General features: G+C 40.8%; 1 protein-coding gene across 2 annotated transcripts in view; it reads right to left on the bottom strand.

Annotated features, from left to right (window-relative positions):
- PLCB2 (phospholipase C beta 2) overlaps positions 1–16,307 on the bottom strand; it is a 74,523-nt gene that overhangs the window by 11,486 nt on the left and 46,730 nt on the right. For both annotated transcript variants that reach the window (XM_072115293.1, XM_072115294.1), the window contains 17 exons: positions 14,973–15,139; positions 12,642–12,788; positions 11,560–11,717; positions 10,691–10,773; positions 9,950–10,034; positions 9,606–9,765; positions 9,396–9,493; positions 7,996–8,092; positions 7,358–7,442; positions 6,586–6,710; positions 6,337–6,491; positions 4,868–5,032; positions 4,663–4,762; positions 3,228–3,332; positions 2,674–2,762; positions 1,927–2,005; positions 755–799 (listed from right to left, as the gene is read on the bottom strand). In XM_072115293.1, the coding sequence (XP_071971394.1) occupies positions 755–799; positions 1,927–2,005; positions 2,674–2,762; positions 3,228–3,332; positions 4,663–4,762; positions 4,868–5,032; positions 6,337–6,491; positions 6,586–6,710; positions 7,358–7,442; positions 7,996–8,092; positions 9,396–9,493; positions 9,606–9,765; positions 9,950–10,034; positions 10,691–10,773; positions 11,560–11,717; positions 12,642–12,788; positions 14,973–15,139 (1,943 nt within the window). The remainder of the gene's footprint in view (positions 1–754; positions 800–1,926; positions 2,006–2,673; positions 2,763–3,227; positions 3,333–4,662; positions 4,763–4,867; positions 5,033–6,336; positions 6,492–6,585; positions 6,711–7,357; positions 7,443–7,995; positions 8,093–9,395; positions 9,494–9,605; positions 9,766–9,949; positions 10,035–10,690; positions 10,774–11,559; positions 11,718–12,641; positions 12,789–14,972; positions 15,140–16,307) is intronic.

Genomic DNA, 16,307 nt, shown 5'->3' on the forward strand with positions numbered 1-16,307 from the left:
GGGGTGAATGAGGAACCAATTTCTCTTCAGCAAATCACACACAGACAGCGCTTTCTCTCAACCCCCTCATTCACTCCTCCCTTAGGATTTCTCTTCAGCAAGTCTGTCACATACAGCCAGCATCTCTATCATTCCTGAGGGACGGGTGATTGATGTAGCTGTGCCGAGTTTACTCTGCTCAAGAGAAAGCAGGACCATTGTCAATCAGGAAGATGGAGGCGCGGCTGAGCTGGAAGAACATGCATATGCATAGAGTCAACTTTACAAACGGACTGTGGAACTTTACATGAATAGAGAGGAACAATATAGGGATAGTTGTACCGCTGTATAATAGCTGTTTGTAAAGACATGTTTAGTCAGTGTGGGTTAGTTTATCTGACAGGTTCCCTTTAACACTCTCGGACTTGGAGTTCATTAGAGCTTCTCAGGCTACAGCTACCGAAATCCATTTCTACTCAATGAAGACATCACAGAGCTGCTGGATGTTGGGACTGTGGGCTCATCCACCTTCCGTTTGAGTATGCCCCACAAATGCTCATTAGGGTTTAGGTACTGGAGACCTGCTTAGCCAGTCCAGCACCTTTATCCTGAGGCAGTGGTCATCCTTTCCTTATTATCTCTACAGGATAGTTTCAAACTTGGTACATGGTTTGTGTGGCCTTAGGCCCTAGGAGGCTCCTCAAACCACTTATCAAAATTAATAACAAATTTTACTTTCCAAAAAAAATTGTGATGCCCCATGCCATATTCTTACCTGCTGTGTCACACGTAGGATCATTTTTTCCACAGCCTGAAGCACCTAAAGAAATACACATAAATGGGGACATCTCATTGACTTCCATTTGGGTTCCATTGTTTAAAACATTTTGGGTAAGAAACAAAGACTGATCCTGTTATGTTTGGCGTAATGTACAAGTGTATGGCACAGCATGGTTTAACCCTCACTCCATGCTGGCTACCAGCTTGTATAAACCTTATTTTAGGTGCATGCGCTGCTGGAGGATGCACCAATTTATAAGTCAAGTGCAATCCTCTGGTGGTTCAGGGTATACAAATACTGGTCCATAAATCCATCTCATAACTTCAACACATTGCAGAAAATCCTGTTCTACTGCTGGGGGGAGATTTATGAATAGACCAGTAAAGAGTTAGACTGGAGTCAAATTTAGACCAGCTAATTTAGGCTGCACAATTGTCTATGAGCAGAATATGTGACGTGTCCTATATTTTACAGGATTAAGGCTGCCCGGTTTTCTATGGAGAAGGAAGGGGTGAGGAGAACTCTCCTCCCCTCTCACCTCCACCAGCCCCGGTACAACCTGGGTGAGCAAACAACCGTGTGAAAGAAGCCTTAGGGGGCATTCACACTGAGGTATGCCCGCTCGGCGATGGCCAGGTGGGCGTATACGTCCAGCACCATAGAGAGGAGGAGTGGTGACCCCTCTCCATAGAGGCACACGGCCCATAACACAAGTTAGATAGGACATGCCGTACATATGTCCCCCTACGGTCGTGTGAATGCACTTAGTTGGGCTAATTTCTGGCACACAGACTTAGTCACTCCCCTTTTCCCAAGGACACACCCCTTTGTCAGATAAGTTGGAAAATTGTCTATAAATTATCTAAAACTCTTGATAAATGTGGCGCAGGTACAAATTACTCTAGAATTCTGACAAATCTCCTCCTCTCTATACTCCTGGCCAACTTTAGCCTTGGCTTAGGATGGGATTTCCATATCAGATGTGAATAGCGGAGATACAAATGTACCTTTAGGCACATCATAGAATAAAAGAAGCCCGAAAAAGCAAGTGTAGTTATTCATTTCAAAAAAGTAAAATAACACTTGTTACTATAAGTCTGTAATATTTGAAAAGCCCTATAAAAATATTGTAAAACAAAAAGTAAAATAAATGGAAAAAACTTTACTTGCAGTACAGTTCTGCACCAGCGCGTTTGACAGCTTAATAGAGCGACATGATCCATTGGATAGAAGGCTGACCGATTTCTAGGAATAAAAACAAAGAAATCAACATTCACAAATTGGAATGATCCGGAGAATACTCTGAGAATGTGTCATGGAGTCTGCCATAAAAGGTTCAGGTTCATTTCCAAACATTATTTCACTAGGTTGTTCATTATATTGTTAAGGTGAACAGTTGCCACTGTAAATGTATGTGCTTTCGATATTTACCTAAATTGACACCTTCAGGTCAACTTTTACACAATTGACATACACAATTAAAAACTAAATGAAAAAGAAATAAAATGACATTATTGCCCCTCACTTGGATATTTAACTTTTTTACACCTATTCAGATGCCAAATGGCACTTTTCAATTATTGGAACCTTCATGCGATTTTGCACTAAAGTGTAACTTTAGTTAAAAATTGTACAAAAATTTTTGCTTGTAGTTAAGAGTCTTAAATTAATTTGGTGAAATCTCCTATTACCCCCCAAAAAACAATTCAATACAACAGTACAACACACTAGCCATAACCTTTATGTTTCCAAGCACAACAAAAGGTAGCGTTTGCATGACCATAAAGGGATGCAGATCTTTAAGGAAGGACATTGTACATTCTTACTTCTGGTATCTTGCATTGGTAAACTGTTTATAAAGTTAAATATGTTGATTTTGCTCCAAGTAGTTCATAAAAGGTTTTGCTCACTACCTCATCACATGATGCTTTGTTATTCATCTTTATTGACTTCTCCTGGGCTTTGAAGGCTTTGATGGGATTTGAAAGCGCGTGAGTAAGATCTGCAAAATAGACCATAACAAAGTTAAAAGTTAAAAACCAGCATAAATTAATGGAAACATACCACATGGATGCAGTATTTTACACCAAGGACACTGAAGTGAGTCTGTTCTTGCTTTAACTTCTAATGGCCTCATTTTGGATAACATTGTATTCTAAAATTATGCAAATGAGACTCAGGGGCTCCTGTCCATATCACAAAAGCCTCTTCTGTGTGACACCAGGGACAGTATTTTCTCTGGAAACCGAAGGGTAATTTGTCGGGGTACAGAGGGTGCGTGTAGGACTTGGTGCCCAGGAGCTGGAGAGTCCATTACTATGAACTATTTATTATGGTTTGGAACCTGGTACAGATTGTACACTGGTAAAAAATGCATCTGCCTTAAAGGCACTTTCAATATACTTTAAAGGTATTTTCAGTTATACAGCTGATACTAATGATTGAGGAAGAATTAATTGATTATTACCTGCCCACGTATCTGGCACATAGTCCTTCACCTCCACGTAGACAAACAGCGATGGCATTGTAAGGGGCATGTTACTCTCGCTCCGGAGGCACATGTGATGGTAGCCTGGCAATGGAATCAAAGGGACCTCTTAAATTATAAATATAATTGCATGTAATGAATACACAATAAAGCCTCACAACGAACAGTTCCCCCAAAAATTTGCAATATTTACCATGCATTTGCAAAATTCCAAATTGTTATGACACCTGTCACATGTTGACTTGTCAGGATTGTGGTGGAGGCATAATCACAGCAGTACAACATGTTTATCCATGTCCTATGAAAAGTTTCTGAACATGTGTAACTACTGTAGGTCACTCCGGGCATAACACTAATGTGGTTTTAAAGGAGTTTTTCAGTAATAAGACATGGGGGGGGGGGGTACATCTATCATTGGTGGAGGTCCACCAATCACGGAAACAGGAAGAGGTCTGTCTCGATGCAGAGACAAGATGATCATAGTTGCTCTGTTCATTCTGACCTATATACATTGCAGGTCATTGTCCAATGTCCAACCCATTGACAAACCTTGAAACATGATACAAGATACAGAAAACAACTACCAATTGTGGACCTCTGTTCTGTGGTGCTTGTTCCTGGCAGAACTGTTACTTCTTACAGACTATGGAGCTGACATATAGAGTCTTACAGGCACTGTGTGTCATCCTGTCATGTTTCAAGGCTCTGTAATGGGTTGGACATAGCGGGTAGCCGCTACTAAGACACTAGTGGAGACACTAGTGAAGAATCTTTGTGAAACACCATATTGCAATCATAGTTTGACCAATATGAAAGGGGTTTTCCCATGGACCAAGAAAGACCCTATGCACAGGATAGGGCCTAACTTGCTGATTGTGGGGGTCTCGCAATATCGGTCAGCTCCATTGAGAAGTATGGAGCAGAACGGTCACGTGCCACCTTCTGCTCCATTAATCTCTGTGAGATTAATGGCGTCCGACAGAGGCAGCTGGGACCCCATCGGACCCCTTGTTCTTGTGATCTGTGGGGGGCTCATCACTGAGACCCCCACCGATCAGCAAGTAAGCCTTATTCTCTGGATAGGGCCTAACTTGGTAAGTGGGAAAACCCCTTTCATTATTCCCCAGAACAAAAGGACCATTGCCCCAATAAGCAGTTGTTGGCTTTTGAGCTTTTTAGAGTCGTGGTCACTTATATTGCTAATAGAATCCCTAATTTACACATTTTGTCTCTAGGTGGCATATGAGACATTACCACATGAAAATAGGAAAATACACTATGATTGTCTTCCAGATAAAACTCCCTACAACAGTACAAGGATACAACAGTACAGTACGACAACGCTACTAGAGTACTACAACAGTAACAAGATTGTATCATGTCTGTTGGCAGGACAATACAATGGGACTTGTACCTGATCTGATGACATCAACCGGTATTATCCGGTGGCCAATAAATTTTCCTCCTTCTTCAAAGGCTGCAACCCTTAGAGAGGCCATTGCTGGCATAAGGATCTGGAAAGGATCAATATGATATGATTAGGAGAAAACGTCCTACAAGGTCTAAGCCGTGCAGGTCTAAGGTTGTACGTCAGGATCGCACACAATTCCTCACATTACCTTTTCAAACACATACGGTTCTTCTTTCCATACAGGATTTATTGAGTTGGCAGTAGAGGTTAATTTGGTTTTGTACTTGCGCTTGGGGTCTCCAGGTAGTCCAAAGAGCTCAACTTCTACGTAGGTCTTCACACTCTTGTCACTGAGAAACTGACCTGAGATTATCTGAAGATAGAATATTTCATCACTTATCTTGTGTTTTTTTGTTACTTGGTTGCTAACTCTCAAAACCTCATGCCCGGCTTTAGCTTAGAAGTGAGTTTAAAGGGAATTTACAGAATTGCTGACCATGTATAACTGCAGACATTGGGGGAGATAAACTTAGAAAGACCCACCAGATTGCTGACAGAATTAGCACTGAAAAACATGAGTTGTACCATATTTCCTTTTAGATCATTTTTAGAGACTTCTATGACTAGTACAAATGGGTGTGGTTTATTAGCAGAGGGGTGTGGTCTCTTTAAAATAGGAGATGTCTAAATTGCACATTATCTGCCATAAATCTAAGCCAACTTATTTGAGGCACGAAGTTAGACTTGGCCACCTTAATCTACATCAAATTTATTATCCACAATGACACACTTCAAAGACCTAGCGGCACAGTATGAGACCGTTTAGAAGCAGCAGGACTGTGAGAAATGCATTTATCTTCCAGGATTGTAGCTGCACGTTTTGTCTAACAGACAGTTTTTGTTTGTCTTCCCCAGTTTAAAGGAAATCTACCACATAGGTTCAGTTTTATAAACCAAGCACACTTACATGCTGATATGTGTCCCCAGAAACAGGATATGCCATTCCTTTATCTTCTAATGGCTTCATTGTGGAGATAATAGTCTTTTAAACGTACGCAAATGAGCCTCAGGGGCTCCTGTCTAAATCACAGAAGTCCATTCGGGCTCTGTCATCTGCTAATTATTCATCCCTCTATTCAGTGTTACTGCCAGCCTCCTCCCTCCCGTTTCCAGCCAGTGAGCCGGTGATGTGATAATTAGCAGAAGGGGCTTCTGTCATGTAAACAGGAGCCCATGGGGCTCATTTGCATAACTTTAAAAGACAATTTTTCACCCAAATGAGGCCATTTGAAGATAAACGAAGAACGGATCCTGTTTCAGGGGACACACACCAGCATCTAAGTGTGCTTGGTGTGCAGTACCGAATCCATGGGGTAGATTTCCTTTAAGCTAAACTTCCCTTTGCTGTATCTAAGATACAGCAGACTGCTAAAATTGAATTTAAATTCTCCAAAAGCACTGGGGGTGTGTCCTTAACACTACTTAGCTCTTTGCATTGAGATCCCTCTTCTTTGAGTAGAAGCTATAGCAGTTACTCAGAGCAGAGAGGAGCAGCTCAATGCAGAGAGATACACAGCACATTTACCTTTTGTATGTGACCTCCATTGGTCGTGTTACCAGGTCCTGAGGTTATGCCATAAATATCTGAGATGGGAATCACCAGTAACAGTAACTTACCGTTATTGAAAGTGTATTGGCCACAACCACATCTATCCGGTCAACTGTGAATGGGTCAAATTGCTTGTCCGCTCGTCTCATGAATTCATGTTTCAGTATGTAACCACTGCCGCCATTGAACTCGAAGACGGCCATATTCTGCTGCATCGCCAAGTCTAGGAGACAATGTTATTATAGTAAGAAATGAAATGTATAATATATATTCTGCATATACTAAGTGATCATTGTATAAATATGCATAAAACTGACCCATAGTTTGGAAGTTGAGCGCCACCATCTGACATCCGGCATTCCAGAACATTTGCGGCATGTAGTTGGATGAGTCCATCCTGGTTCCTTTTGGATAAATCCGGCTCATTTGTCTCTTATTATATCTGAATAGATTGTATAGGAAATAAAGAGTTGCCTTCTGTATGAGTAGAAGTATTAGTAGTGTATGGCAAACTCAGAGCCATAAGTGTAACTTGAGAGTCTGGTCCTAAGTGACTTTTCTCTATGTGTATATAATATTTTAGGGGCAGATTTAAAGGGACAAAGCTTCGGACCCTGTTGGGAATTGCCAAGGAGATCTGTGCAATAATAACCTTATGTGTGTTATTCGAAGCAGCAGGACTGTGAAAAATACATGTATGTTCCCAGATTGTAGCTGGACTTGATGCACTGCTCCACATACCCTTCCCAGACTCTGAGTAAGAGCTGTAGAGGACTCCTAGTCCAATACTAAATTAGTCCAATACTAAATTAGTTATAAACCCAAAAACACTCTGCTTCAGTGCTCCAAGTCCAGCTCCAATCCTGAAATATTAAGATCCGCAGACCTGCTGCTATTAATCACACACAAAAGTTATCACCAAACATCTCTCCAGTGCTGTGGTCTGGCACCATGCGCAGCTTTGCATGGTCCCTAACCCGGATTTGTTCCCTTTTAAGCTATTCTTCTGGCTGCACTTGTCACCATAATAGCCTTGATCGAATAATATTACCCTATTAGGTTTTTTATCGAGAGCAAAATGAAGGATACTCAACAAACTGCACTGGGAACTTGGTCAGCAGATCGTAGGCTTTGGTTTCCACGAATGAAGAAATGACATAACTTTGATTCTTTTCTGGAGACAGAAACGAGAGAAAAAACATTGACTACTGTAGGACCAGATTCACACCACTATCTGGACTACACATGCAATGTGCTTATATACCATAGAACAGACAAACTTATACCAAATTAGTTTCTAACATATGGGACCTACATTTGTGAGACTGTCTACACCAAAATTCAAAGCTGTATAAATTAAAGGGGTAGTCCAAGTAAAAAAAAAAAAAATTTTGAAAATGAAAGCCTAAAAACCCTACTCAATACAATACAATACCAATATTCTGATTGACCAGGAAAGAGATACTATCAGGGAGTGGGCAGCCTAAAAATAAGGAATTTACTTGAAAAAAAAAATGAGCTGCAGTAACACAACTTGACCACTACAAAAACAATGGAGCCGTTCTTCCTGCTTTATTCTCATTGTTACTTTATCTCCAAACGATAACGGTGCCAAGTCTCAGGCCTCCTCAAAATCTGAAACTGATAAACTATCCTATGGATGGTTCACCAATATTTATAGACCAGAAAACCTCTTTATCTCTTATAATTTAAGCAATTCGTCTTACGTGCAGATATTTCAAATGACTCAAATTTAACAGGCTGGACGTAGTTGACCAAACTTGACATCTCTTCATAAGCGACTGCCTCCTGACCCGCCGTACCCTGTACAGATGTAATGTGGTACAAAAAAAACTGTGATTAAAAACTTTATTCAAACAATTAAAAAAAACTCTGAATCTGGCAATGATGTTGAAGAGCCAAAGAATTTTTTTGTATTATAAATAGTAAAATTTTAACAATATATTTATGGAAATTCTGTGGAATGATGATAATGCTTAGAAATTACATTTTCTTTCTAGCGCCCATTGTTGCAGAGATACCAGTTCCAGTTTCTGACCATTATAATCCTCTGCACTGTCGCAAGCTAAGGAGGCGTCGTGTGTTATGATAATCGTCTCAGCGTCAGAGAAAATTTTGATAATACACCCCCCCTCTTCTGCTTCAGCACCTCTTCCACTCCAGCACCACCTACGCACCTCCTTTCTGACAGTGGAGAGAATTATAATGGTCAGATACTGGAACTGATATCTCAGCAACAATGCATGATAGAAAGAAAATGCTAAGTGCCCCTGAATCCGTAAAACAGCCCCTGCATCTCCACATGTGTGAGGTGGTGAAATGTCCTCTTTAAGCTGGAAATTGGTAATGGAACACAAGTATCCTGTTTGGTAATAATTTCTTTGCAACTTGCACCTTCTACCATCGCCACAACTACATCTGACTACAACCTTCCCTAAAACTTTGAAGACTTCATTCCATATCTTCTTGTAGCAAAAACGCAAACACCATCTTTGAAACTGCACATCTAGTATTAAAAATATCCCACAACCACCGTTTATCACATATCTACACGACAGGTAAAAATTGCCTGGAAATTTGGTGCCTACATGACTGAAAACTTACTTATCATAAGAATGGGGGGACCCAATGAAAGTGAGAAAAAGATTGAATGCAGCTAGGGTTGGGCATTAGTGGTGGAGATAGCCAAGTGCTTTACCAAGATCTTTTGGACAGGTGTACTGTATATTCTCAACCTTGTGGAAGCACTTTGGGGAAGGTCCTTTTCTGTTCCCACAAAACTAGGCCCTAGTGTACAGAACAGAGTCCAAAAAGTCTTGGGGTTGGGGGAGTTTGGCTGGATGAGTTCAAGATCTTAAACATCAAACTTCCCCAACCCCAAGACTTTTTGGACTTTGCTCTGTACACTAGGGCCTAGTTTTGTGAGTGGAGATCTCATCCAATATCAGTGTTTGCTAAATGGTCACCCTGGACAAAATTTCCTAAATATTCTAGAATGCCTCCTCAGAAGGGTGGAGCCTGTTTTACTGAAAAGCAGGGAACAAGAGTTACCAATTGCTGCTGTTTTTACACTTATCAAAAATCTCGGACAAATTTCCAATCTTACCTCATCCGACTGCATCTGTTTCATCTCTTCTTCATTCACATTTTCGACAACCTCCTCACTTTCACCTTCTTTCCCAGCGTCCTCTTCTGTTGGATTATCTGGGAAGATTTTTCATATATTTTACTGGTGATGACGTCATACATGATGTCTATGCGATCAATAAAACTCCTACAAACAAGGGTTAATAGGATTGTGAAAAATTGGATTTACCTGAATTTTCACTTGTCTCAGAATTTCCCTGTTCTGTACTTGTTGGGTCGTTGGTTTGTGCTTTTTTCTCCGTTGATGAAAACGCTTGGTTTTTCTTGTTTTTAATCAGGATTTTGCCCAGTAATTCATTGGGGCTTGGAACTGGACATCCCGGTTTCAACTAAAAAAGACAAAAATGAAGGCCCTTGGAATAGTATTGGGTACCGTCATGGTTATCTTACAGTCCTAAATTTGGGGTTGAGGATAGAAAAAGGGGCAGGGGGTATAAAATCTACCAGAATCTGACACACAGAACAGATTTTAGTGAATCATGGGTTCATTGGACGATACTTGATCAGACTTACTGGATACTTTTCCAGAACATCGGTCAGTAACATGTCTCCGAATATGGTTCTGCAGTACTCAGCCATTTTCGCCTGTTGCTTGGCACTGCAAAATACAATATGACAAGTTAACGTTTTTCTCATAACTTAAGGATTTTTTTTTCATTTTGGAACCACATATAACTTAATTGTGGGCCCCAAACATGCACAGACACCTATCAATTTATAGTAACCAGAAGAAGGGTATTGGCTGACACCCATGATCAGTGGCGTAACTAGAAGCTGATGGGCCCCAGTGCAACGTCTGTGCCAGGCCCCCGACTATAATGTATGGTTTATAGTAATAGTCTTCTCATAAGAGAAAGTGACACCATAAGGGCCCCCTAAACCTCTTGGGCCCGGGTGCGATTGCAACCTCTACACCCACTAAAGTTACGCCCCTGTCCATGATGTTCCCAAAGTCCTATAAAGTCCTGTGTTACATTGACTTCTGTGGGACTCTGGTATGGAGCAGGTCTGGAGGGCTTTCCCCATTATATATTAATGGCTATTGGACCCCCTGTGATCATAGATTAATCACCTATCCTTCAAAGTAATGGCCTTGTCTCAGAATGACCCTTTGTACCTTTCTTTTAGCAAGTACTTGACTATTTATTAGGCCTAGATTTCTACATATTGTTGTATAGGAAGATGTAGTAGACCTAGAAAATCCCTTTAATTCCTTAAAGATTTCACATCATGGTGGACATGAGCAGTACTCACGAGTCTACGTGGTTTTCAAAGGACAAGACCACTGGATACGGAGAAGTTTTGAATGCAGATTCTGCAATAGCTTCAATTACATCCTGTAAAAATAAGATCAGTCTACTAAGGGCTACTGTATTCTCGGTCAAGTAGAGAAAGTTAAAGGGATATTCTTATCTGGGCATTTACGTTCATTCATTAATCTGCCATATATATATATATATATATATATATATATACATTTCTTCAATTAGATGGTATTAAATGGTATTAGATTATATCTACCTGAGTGTAGATAATTTTTCATAAATGTAGTGATTTGGTCCTTTAGAAACCAGACTTTGTCCTTGGATACGACCACCTCTGCTGGAGGGATTGCACAAAGGTACAAAAGGTTCTGGTAGTGACTATGTCCCACAGCCGTCCTGTGGTAATGATCCCTGAAGCCAGGTGGTCAGGCAGGGCTTAATAGTGAATGTCTGGCCACCGCTGCCAGAGTGCAAGGTGGTCGTATCCGAGGGCACAGTCTTGTTTATAAGGGATAACATGAAATTTATGAGAAATTATTTTCACACTGGAACTTTTTTTTAATAACATCCAATTGAAGAAATATGGCAAATGAATTAAATTAAATGTTAATGCCCAGATGGGAATATCCCTTTAAGGTCTACTGTAGAGAAACTTAAGGTCTACTGTATTCTTGGCCAAGTAGAGAAAGTTAAGGGCTAATGTATTCTTGGACAAGTAGAGAAAGTTAAGGGCTAATGTATTCTTGGACAAGTAGAGAAAGTTAAGGGCTAATGTATTCTCGTTGAACAAGAATTTTTATAAAGGAGTTAGATTCTCATGCCGTATAATACTCTTGTTTCAAAAATGTGATTATTCACCTTAAAAAGGATCTCAGTAGTCATTGTAAATCCGTGGGTGATGATGGGCTCTTCATCAGGAGGCTTCCCCTTCCAGCAGTCTAGCTCCACACATCGACAACCAGAGAGCAAAGTCTGTCGGTACATTTCAGGGGATGAGACCCCAGAAAACTGCCCGGCTGCAAGGTTTATAGTATAGATAGTAAGTAGCTAGTAAGGTAACACAGGGTGTATTATTCTGCGCGTTTAATTGGATGTTCATTCCAATATGAGGGGGTCCTAGAATAATGCAAACTACTGGTGCCAACCCACAAAATTCTTCACAATTCTGTCCTTTACTAAACTTGAACCCTTATTTCTCCTACAATCACTAAGACTTCTCTTGTGCTGCACCCTTACGGTATATTCTTACTATGGTATTTGAAAATCTGTTTCAGATTCCGGGTCAGAAACTATTGTCTGGGCATCTGAAGCACGAAACAAAAACACAGCAGTCTTTAGTTGTTTTTTTGGATTTACCCATTGGGGCACATTTACCTACCCAGTCCGCGAGGTTCACTGAAAGTCCATTGTTCGGCGATAATGCTCTGTGCCGCGATTCACAAAGATCGTGCGCCCGATATCCGGCATGTGTCACTTCTCCACTCAGGTCCGACAGAGTTCACCTTCTTCTTCCTGGTGCATGTAAGTGCTTGGGCTTGCAACACAATTTGAATATTAAATCCCGCGCTCAGTCCGAATCAGTCGGATCGTCCAACGGCACGCCCCCCCGATTTCTGTCGCATGAAAGCCAGCGCTGCTGCGCCACAATCCGATCACATGCGACACAATCCCCTTCTAAATAGCTGTCACAGCGGCGCAAATCCCGAAAATTTCCTAAATCCGACGAAAGTGCCTTCCACGGACCCTTAGTAAATAAGCCCCATTATCTGTGGTGCATGATCAGTTTTTACACGTGTTGGATGTTTTTTTTTTTAAATATATATTTTTCTATTCCGTATGATTGTTGCCTTTGCTGAGTTAAATATTGGGATTTACAGAATGCTTATGGGTTCTGAGCAGTAGAGAAGATACAGAAGAGAACCTGTGAAGAAGACGAGTACCTGTGAGGTAAGTGTTATGAGAAGAGTTGATAAAGTAGTGAGTAAAAGGTTGGTCCATGTCCTGATTCACAGGTAACTTGTCCATCGACACAATACTATTCTCAGACCCACAGAGTAGCCAGACCATACCTTCTGGAGACAGCTGTCCTAGAGTGGAGAAAGAACCAATGATATCGTAGTCGTAGTCAGAACCCTCCACAGTCAAACTTTTCTCATTTAAAATTACACTTCCACTGTACAATGTATTTACCAATGCAACATTATATCAGACCATTTCCCCATCATGTTAGGGAGATCTGCTCATGATTAGATTATACAAATAAAAGAATATCTACCAAAAAGTGTGAAAACAACCAAAATATATGTAAAATGATTCTGAAAATGGAGTACAGGTGCTGCTTAAATTACCATCCAATGACAAAGGCTAATTTGATTAATTATATGTATAGAAATTCATAATTTTCTCATGTGCAATTTGATAAAGAAGAAACTCTCTCTCCTTGCACTGGCTTCCTGTGACAGACATGTTTATACGCATGGACTTGACCCTGAACACAAACCACATTGCTTCATCAACGGGGAGCCAAATTTTACACCCAAAAATGGCTGTAAAATTATGGAGGAAAGGGCTAGAGGGCTGCAAAATGGGGTTAATAACAGGGCAGGAAGGAATAATAATAATAAAAAGTATTTAAAAATTGCTGTTAATGTCATTGAGGTTAAAGTCTCTATGGGTGTGCAGATGCAGTCATTCTCATAGCCTTAAAAGAAGCGATGGGACCTTCAAATGGGGATATATACAAACACTGGCATCACCATTGAGGAAAAAAACATGGACCTGTGTCCGTAAACATGGACCTGCCTCCCTGAACATGGACCTGCAATTTAGGGATATATACAGATTTAGCAAACATCTGCAATTTAGGAAAACAGGCATGCAGTGAATACTGTGCAATTTCGGGGAGCAAACACCAGCACTGTGATTTAAGAAAACGTGGATGCAGTGAACATGGACTCTGCCGTTTAGGGATATAAGGATTAGGCAAAAACTGGCACTGCTATTTATATAGACATTGATGCAGTTAACAAGGAATCTACTATTTAGGGAAATATATGGATGGAGCAAACACAGGCACCGCTATTTAGGAAAACTCTGATGCAGTAAGCAGAGATCTGCAGTTTAGGAATATACTGTTGCATGAATAATGATGCTATTTATAATTAATGATGGAGATGATGATACAGTAAAGTTATCTTACTATAACACTTCTTCACGCTGCCCTGAAAAGGGCAATTATTTCGATCTCCTTATCTGTGCCCAAAAGGGGAATTCTGAAATGATTACATTAATGATGAAGATGATGATACAGTAAGGTTACCTCACTATAACACTTCTTCACGCTGCCCTGAAAAGGGCAATTATTTTGATCTCCTTATCTGTCCCCAAAAGGGGGATTTTGAAATGATTACATTAATGATAAAGATGATGATACAGTAAGGTTATCTTACTATAACACTTCTTCACGCTGCCCTGAAAAGGGCAATTATTTCGATCTCCTTATCTGTGCCCAAAAGGGGAATTCTGAAATGATTACATTAATGATGAAGATGATGATACAGTAAGGTTACCTCACTATAACACTTCTTCACGCTGCCCTGAAAAGGGCAATTATTTCGATCTCCTTATCTGTGCCCAAAAGGGGAATTCTGTACTGATTACAGCTCTATTCTTTCCCTCACTGTCCCTCCAGTTGCAGCATCTCCCTGGCTCTCTACAGATGTAAAGATGTCAGGAGATGTGACCCTGCCTCTTATACAGCAGAGTCACATGTCTTGCCTGGTCAATCACAGCCATGCTGAAACTGGGTGTGCCTGTGATTGCTTTGGGCTAAATTAGCTGACTGGCGGCTCAACAGTCCATCAACCAGCGTTATCTTGTTACTCTCGAACCGGGACCTGAACTTCTGACTGAAGTTCGTGTTTGGATCTGTGAACAAGAGCCCACGAAATCTGGCATGGACCCGAATCCTAATTCTAGAGTCACAGATTCAAGGATGCAAAGATTTAGAATTGGTGGAGGTTGTGAAAGTTCCCCTTTAAGGGCATTCTGTCAGCTCTCAGAGCCATTAACCATAAGACATTTAGACATTGAGCTCTCTCAATCAGGATATGTTTGTGTGAATGTCCCTTGCATGGCATTATGATTACTTTTGGAGAGATTTGGCAGCTGACATGTAGTAAAAATATCAAAGTAGTATTTTGTAATATAAAATCAAAAAGAGATAAGATGATGTGATATTGTGTGACGTTGCTGGGACACGTCATTCCCACCTCTCTGCTTGTTGATGGCACTGGGCTCATATTTTTCTATGAGGACTTTCACTTGCTCGATCTTTGCGGCAGGGAAGAGCAGTTCATTCAAGCGACTATCTCTCTGCTTCTGGTTGATAAACTTGGTGAGGTGGTCCTTCGTCATGTATGGTTTGGCTTTGGAGTGGCTGAAACACAAAAAATACAGAAATTTATTTCACGCCTATGACTGTAAGACCAGAAGTTCATTTCCATGGTTAAACGTTGCCTCTGATATTGTCCTATGCGATTAGGATGGGTTAGCCATGGCAAGCGTTACATTGTGCTTTCCATTTTCACCCTTGTAGGGGATTCCAAGCAGCATATACCTCTGGTGCACAGCTCTTTAGGCCATACTTCTGATTTCCCTATTCACATGCATTGACTTTCAGTAGAACGATGGGAATAAGATGTTCTTTAGATGCTGGTTTATCTCTTTCGAAATCAAAGGATTGTTCATGTTGAAATCCAACATGGCTGATCCTGCTATCTCCAAATATGCTTACATGAAAAACTGGATACACTTGTTAGGATAGTTGGCCGGTAATTCCACCATTGTTGGGTTCAACCGATATTCCTTTCTTATGTGTAAAGGTATGGTCCCACTAAGTTTTTTAGAGCAGATTTTTCCACTAGGAGGAAGTTTCTGTAATGGTCATGAGTAGAGATGAGCAGACTCGAACTTTAGGTTTGGCATCCTTCGCTTGGCAGCTCTGCCTAACCCGGACATGTTTCTTGATGGGCTGCAGAGCAGCCAATGAGACAGCTTCACGCCCAAGCACCTAGTTATGGCTGTGATTGGCCAGGTGTGTCTACTAGTTGTCCAACTGGCCAATCAAAGCCATGTCTATTGGCTCTGCGGAGCATCAAACGGCACATCCAGGTTAGGTGGAGCTGCAAATCGGAGGACACCAAACCTAAAGTTTGCTCATCCCTACTCATAACCATTGTAGAAATTTCATCCAACTTGAAATGGAAAAATCTGCTCTAAAGAACTTTACACATAAGAAAAAAATTATTGGTTGAACCCAATGGTGGCCATCTATCCTTACTAGTGTATATGGAGGTACTGAGATTTTTCATGCACGCATATTTGGAGATAGAAGGATCAGCCATATTGGATCTCAGCATGCACAATCCTTTCATTCCCAAAGAGATAAACTCATCACGCAACACGTCTGGTTTAGGCAGAGTTGCCGAATGGTGGACACTAAACCTAAAGTTTGGGGCTACTCATCTCTACTCATGAGTTTTTTGCCAAAATTTTGAAACAGCAACGAGTAATCCACTGTAATCCATGCAGAATCCTAAATTGGC

This window comes from Engystomops pustulosus, chromosome 7 (genome assembly GCF_040894005.1).
Source record: "Engystomops pustulosus chromosome 7, aEngPut4.maternal, whole genome shotgun sequence".
NCBI classification, from domain to species: domain Eukaryota; kingdom Metazoa; phylum Chordata; class Amphibia; order Anura; family Leptodactylidae; genus Engystomops; species Engystomops pustulosus.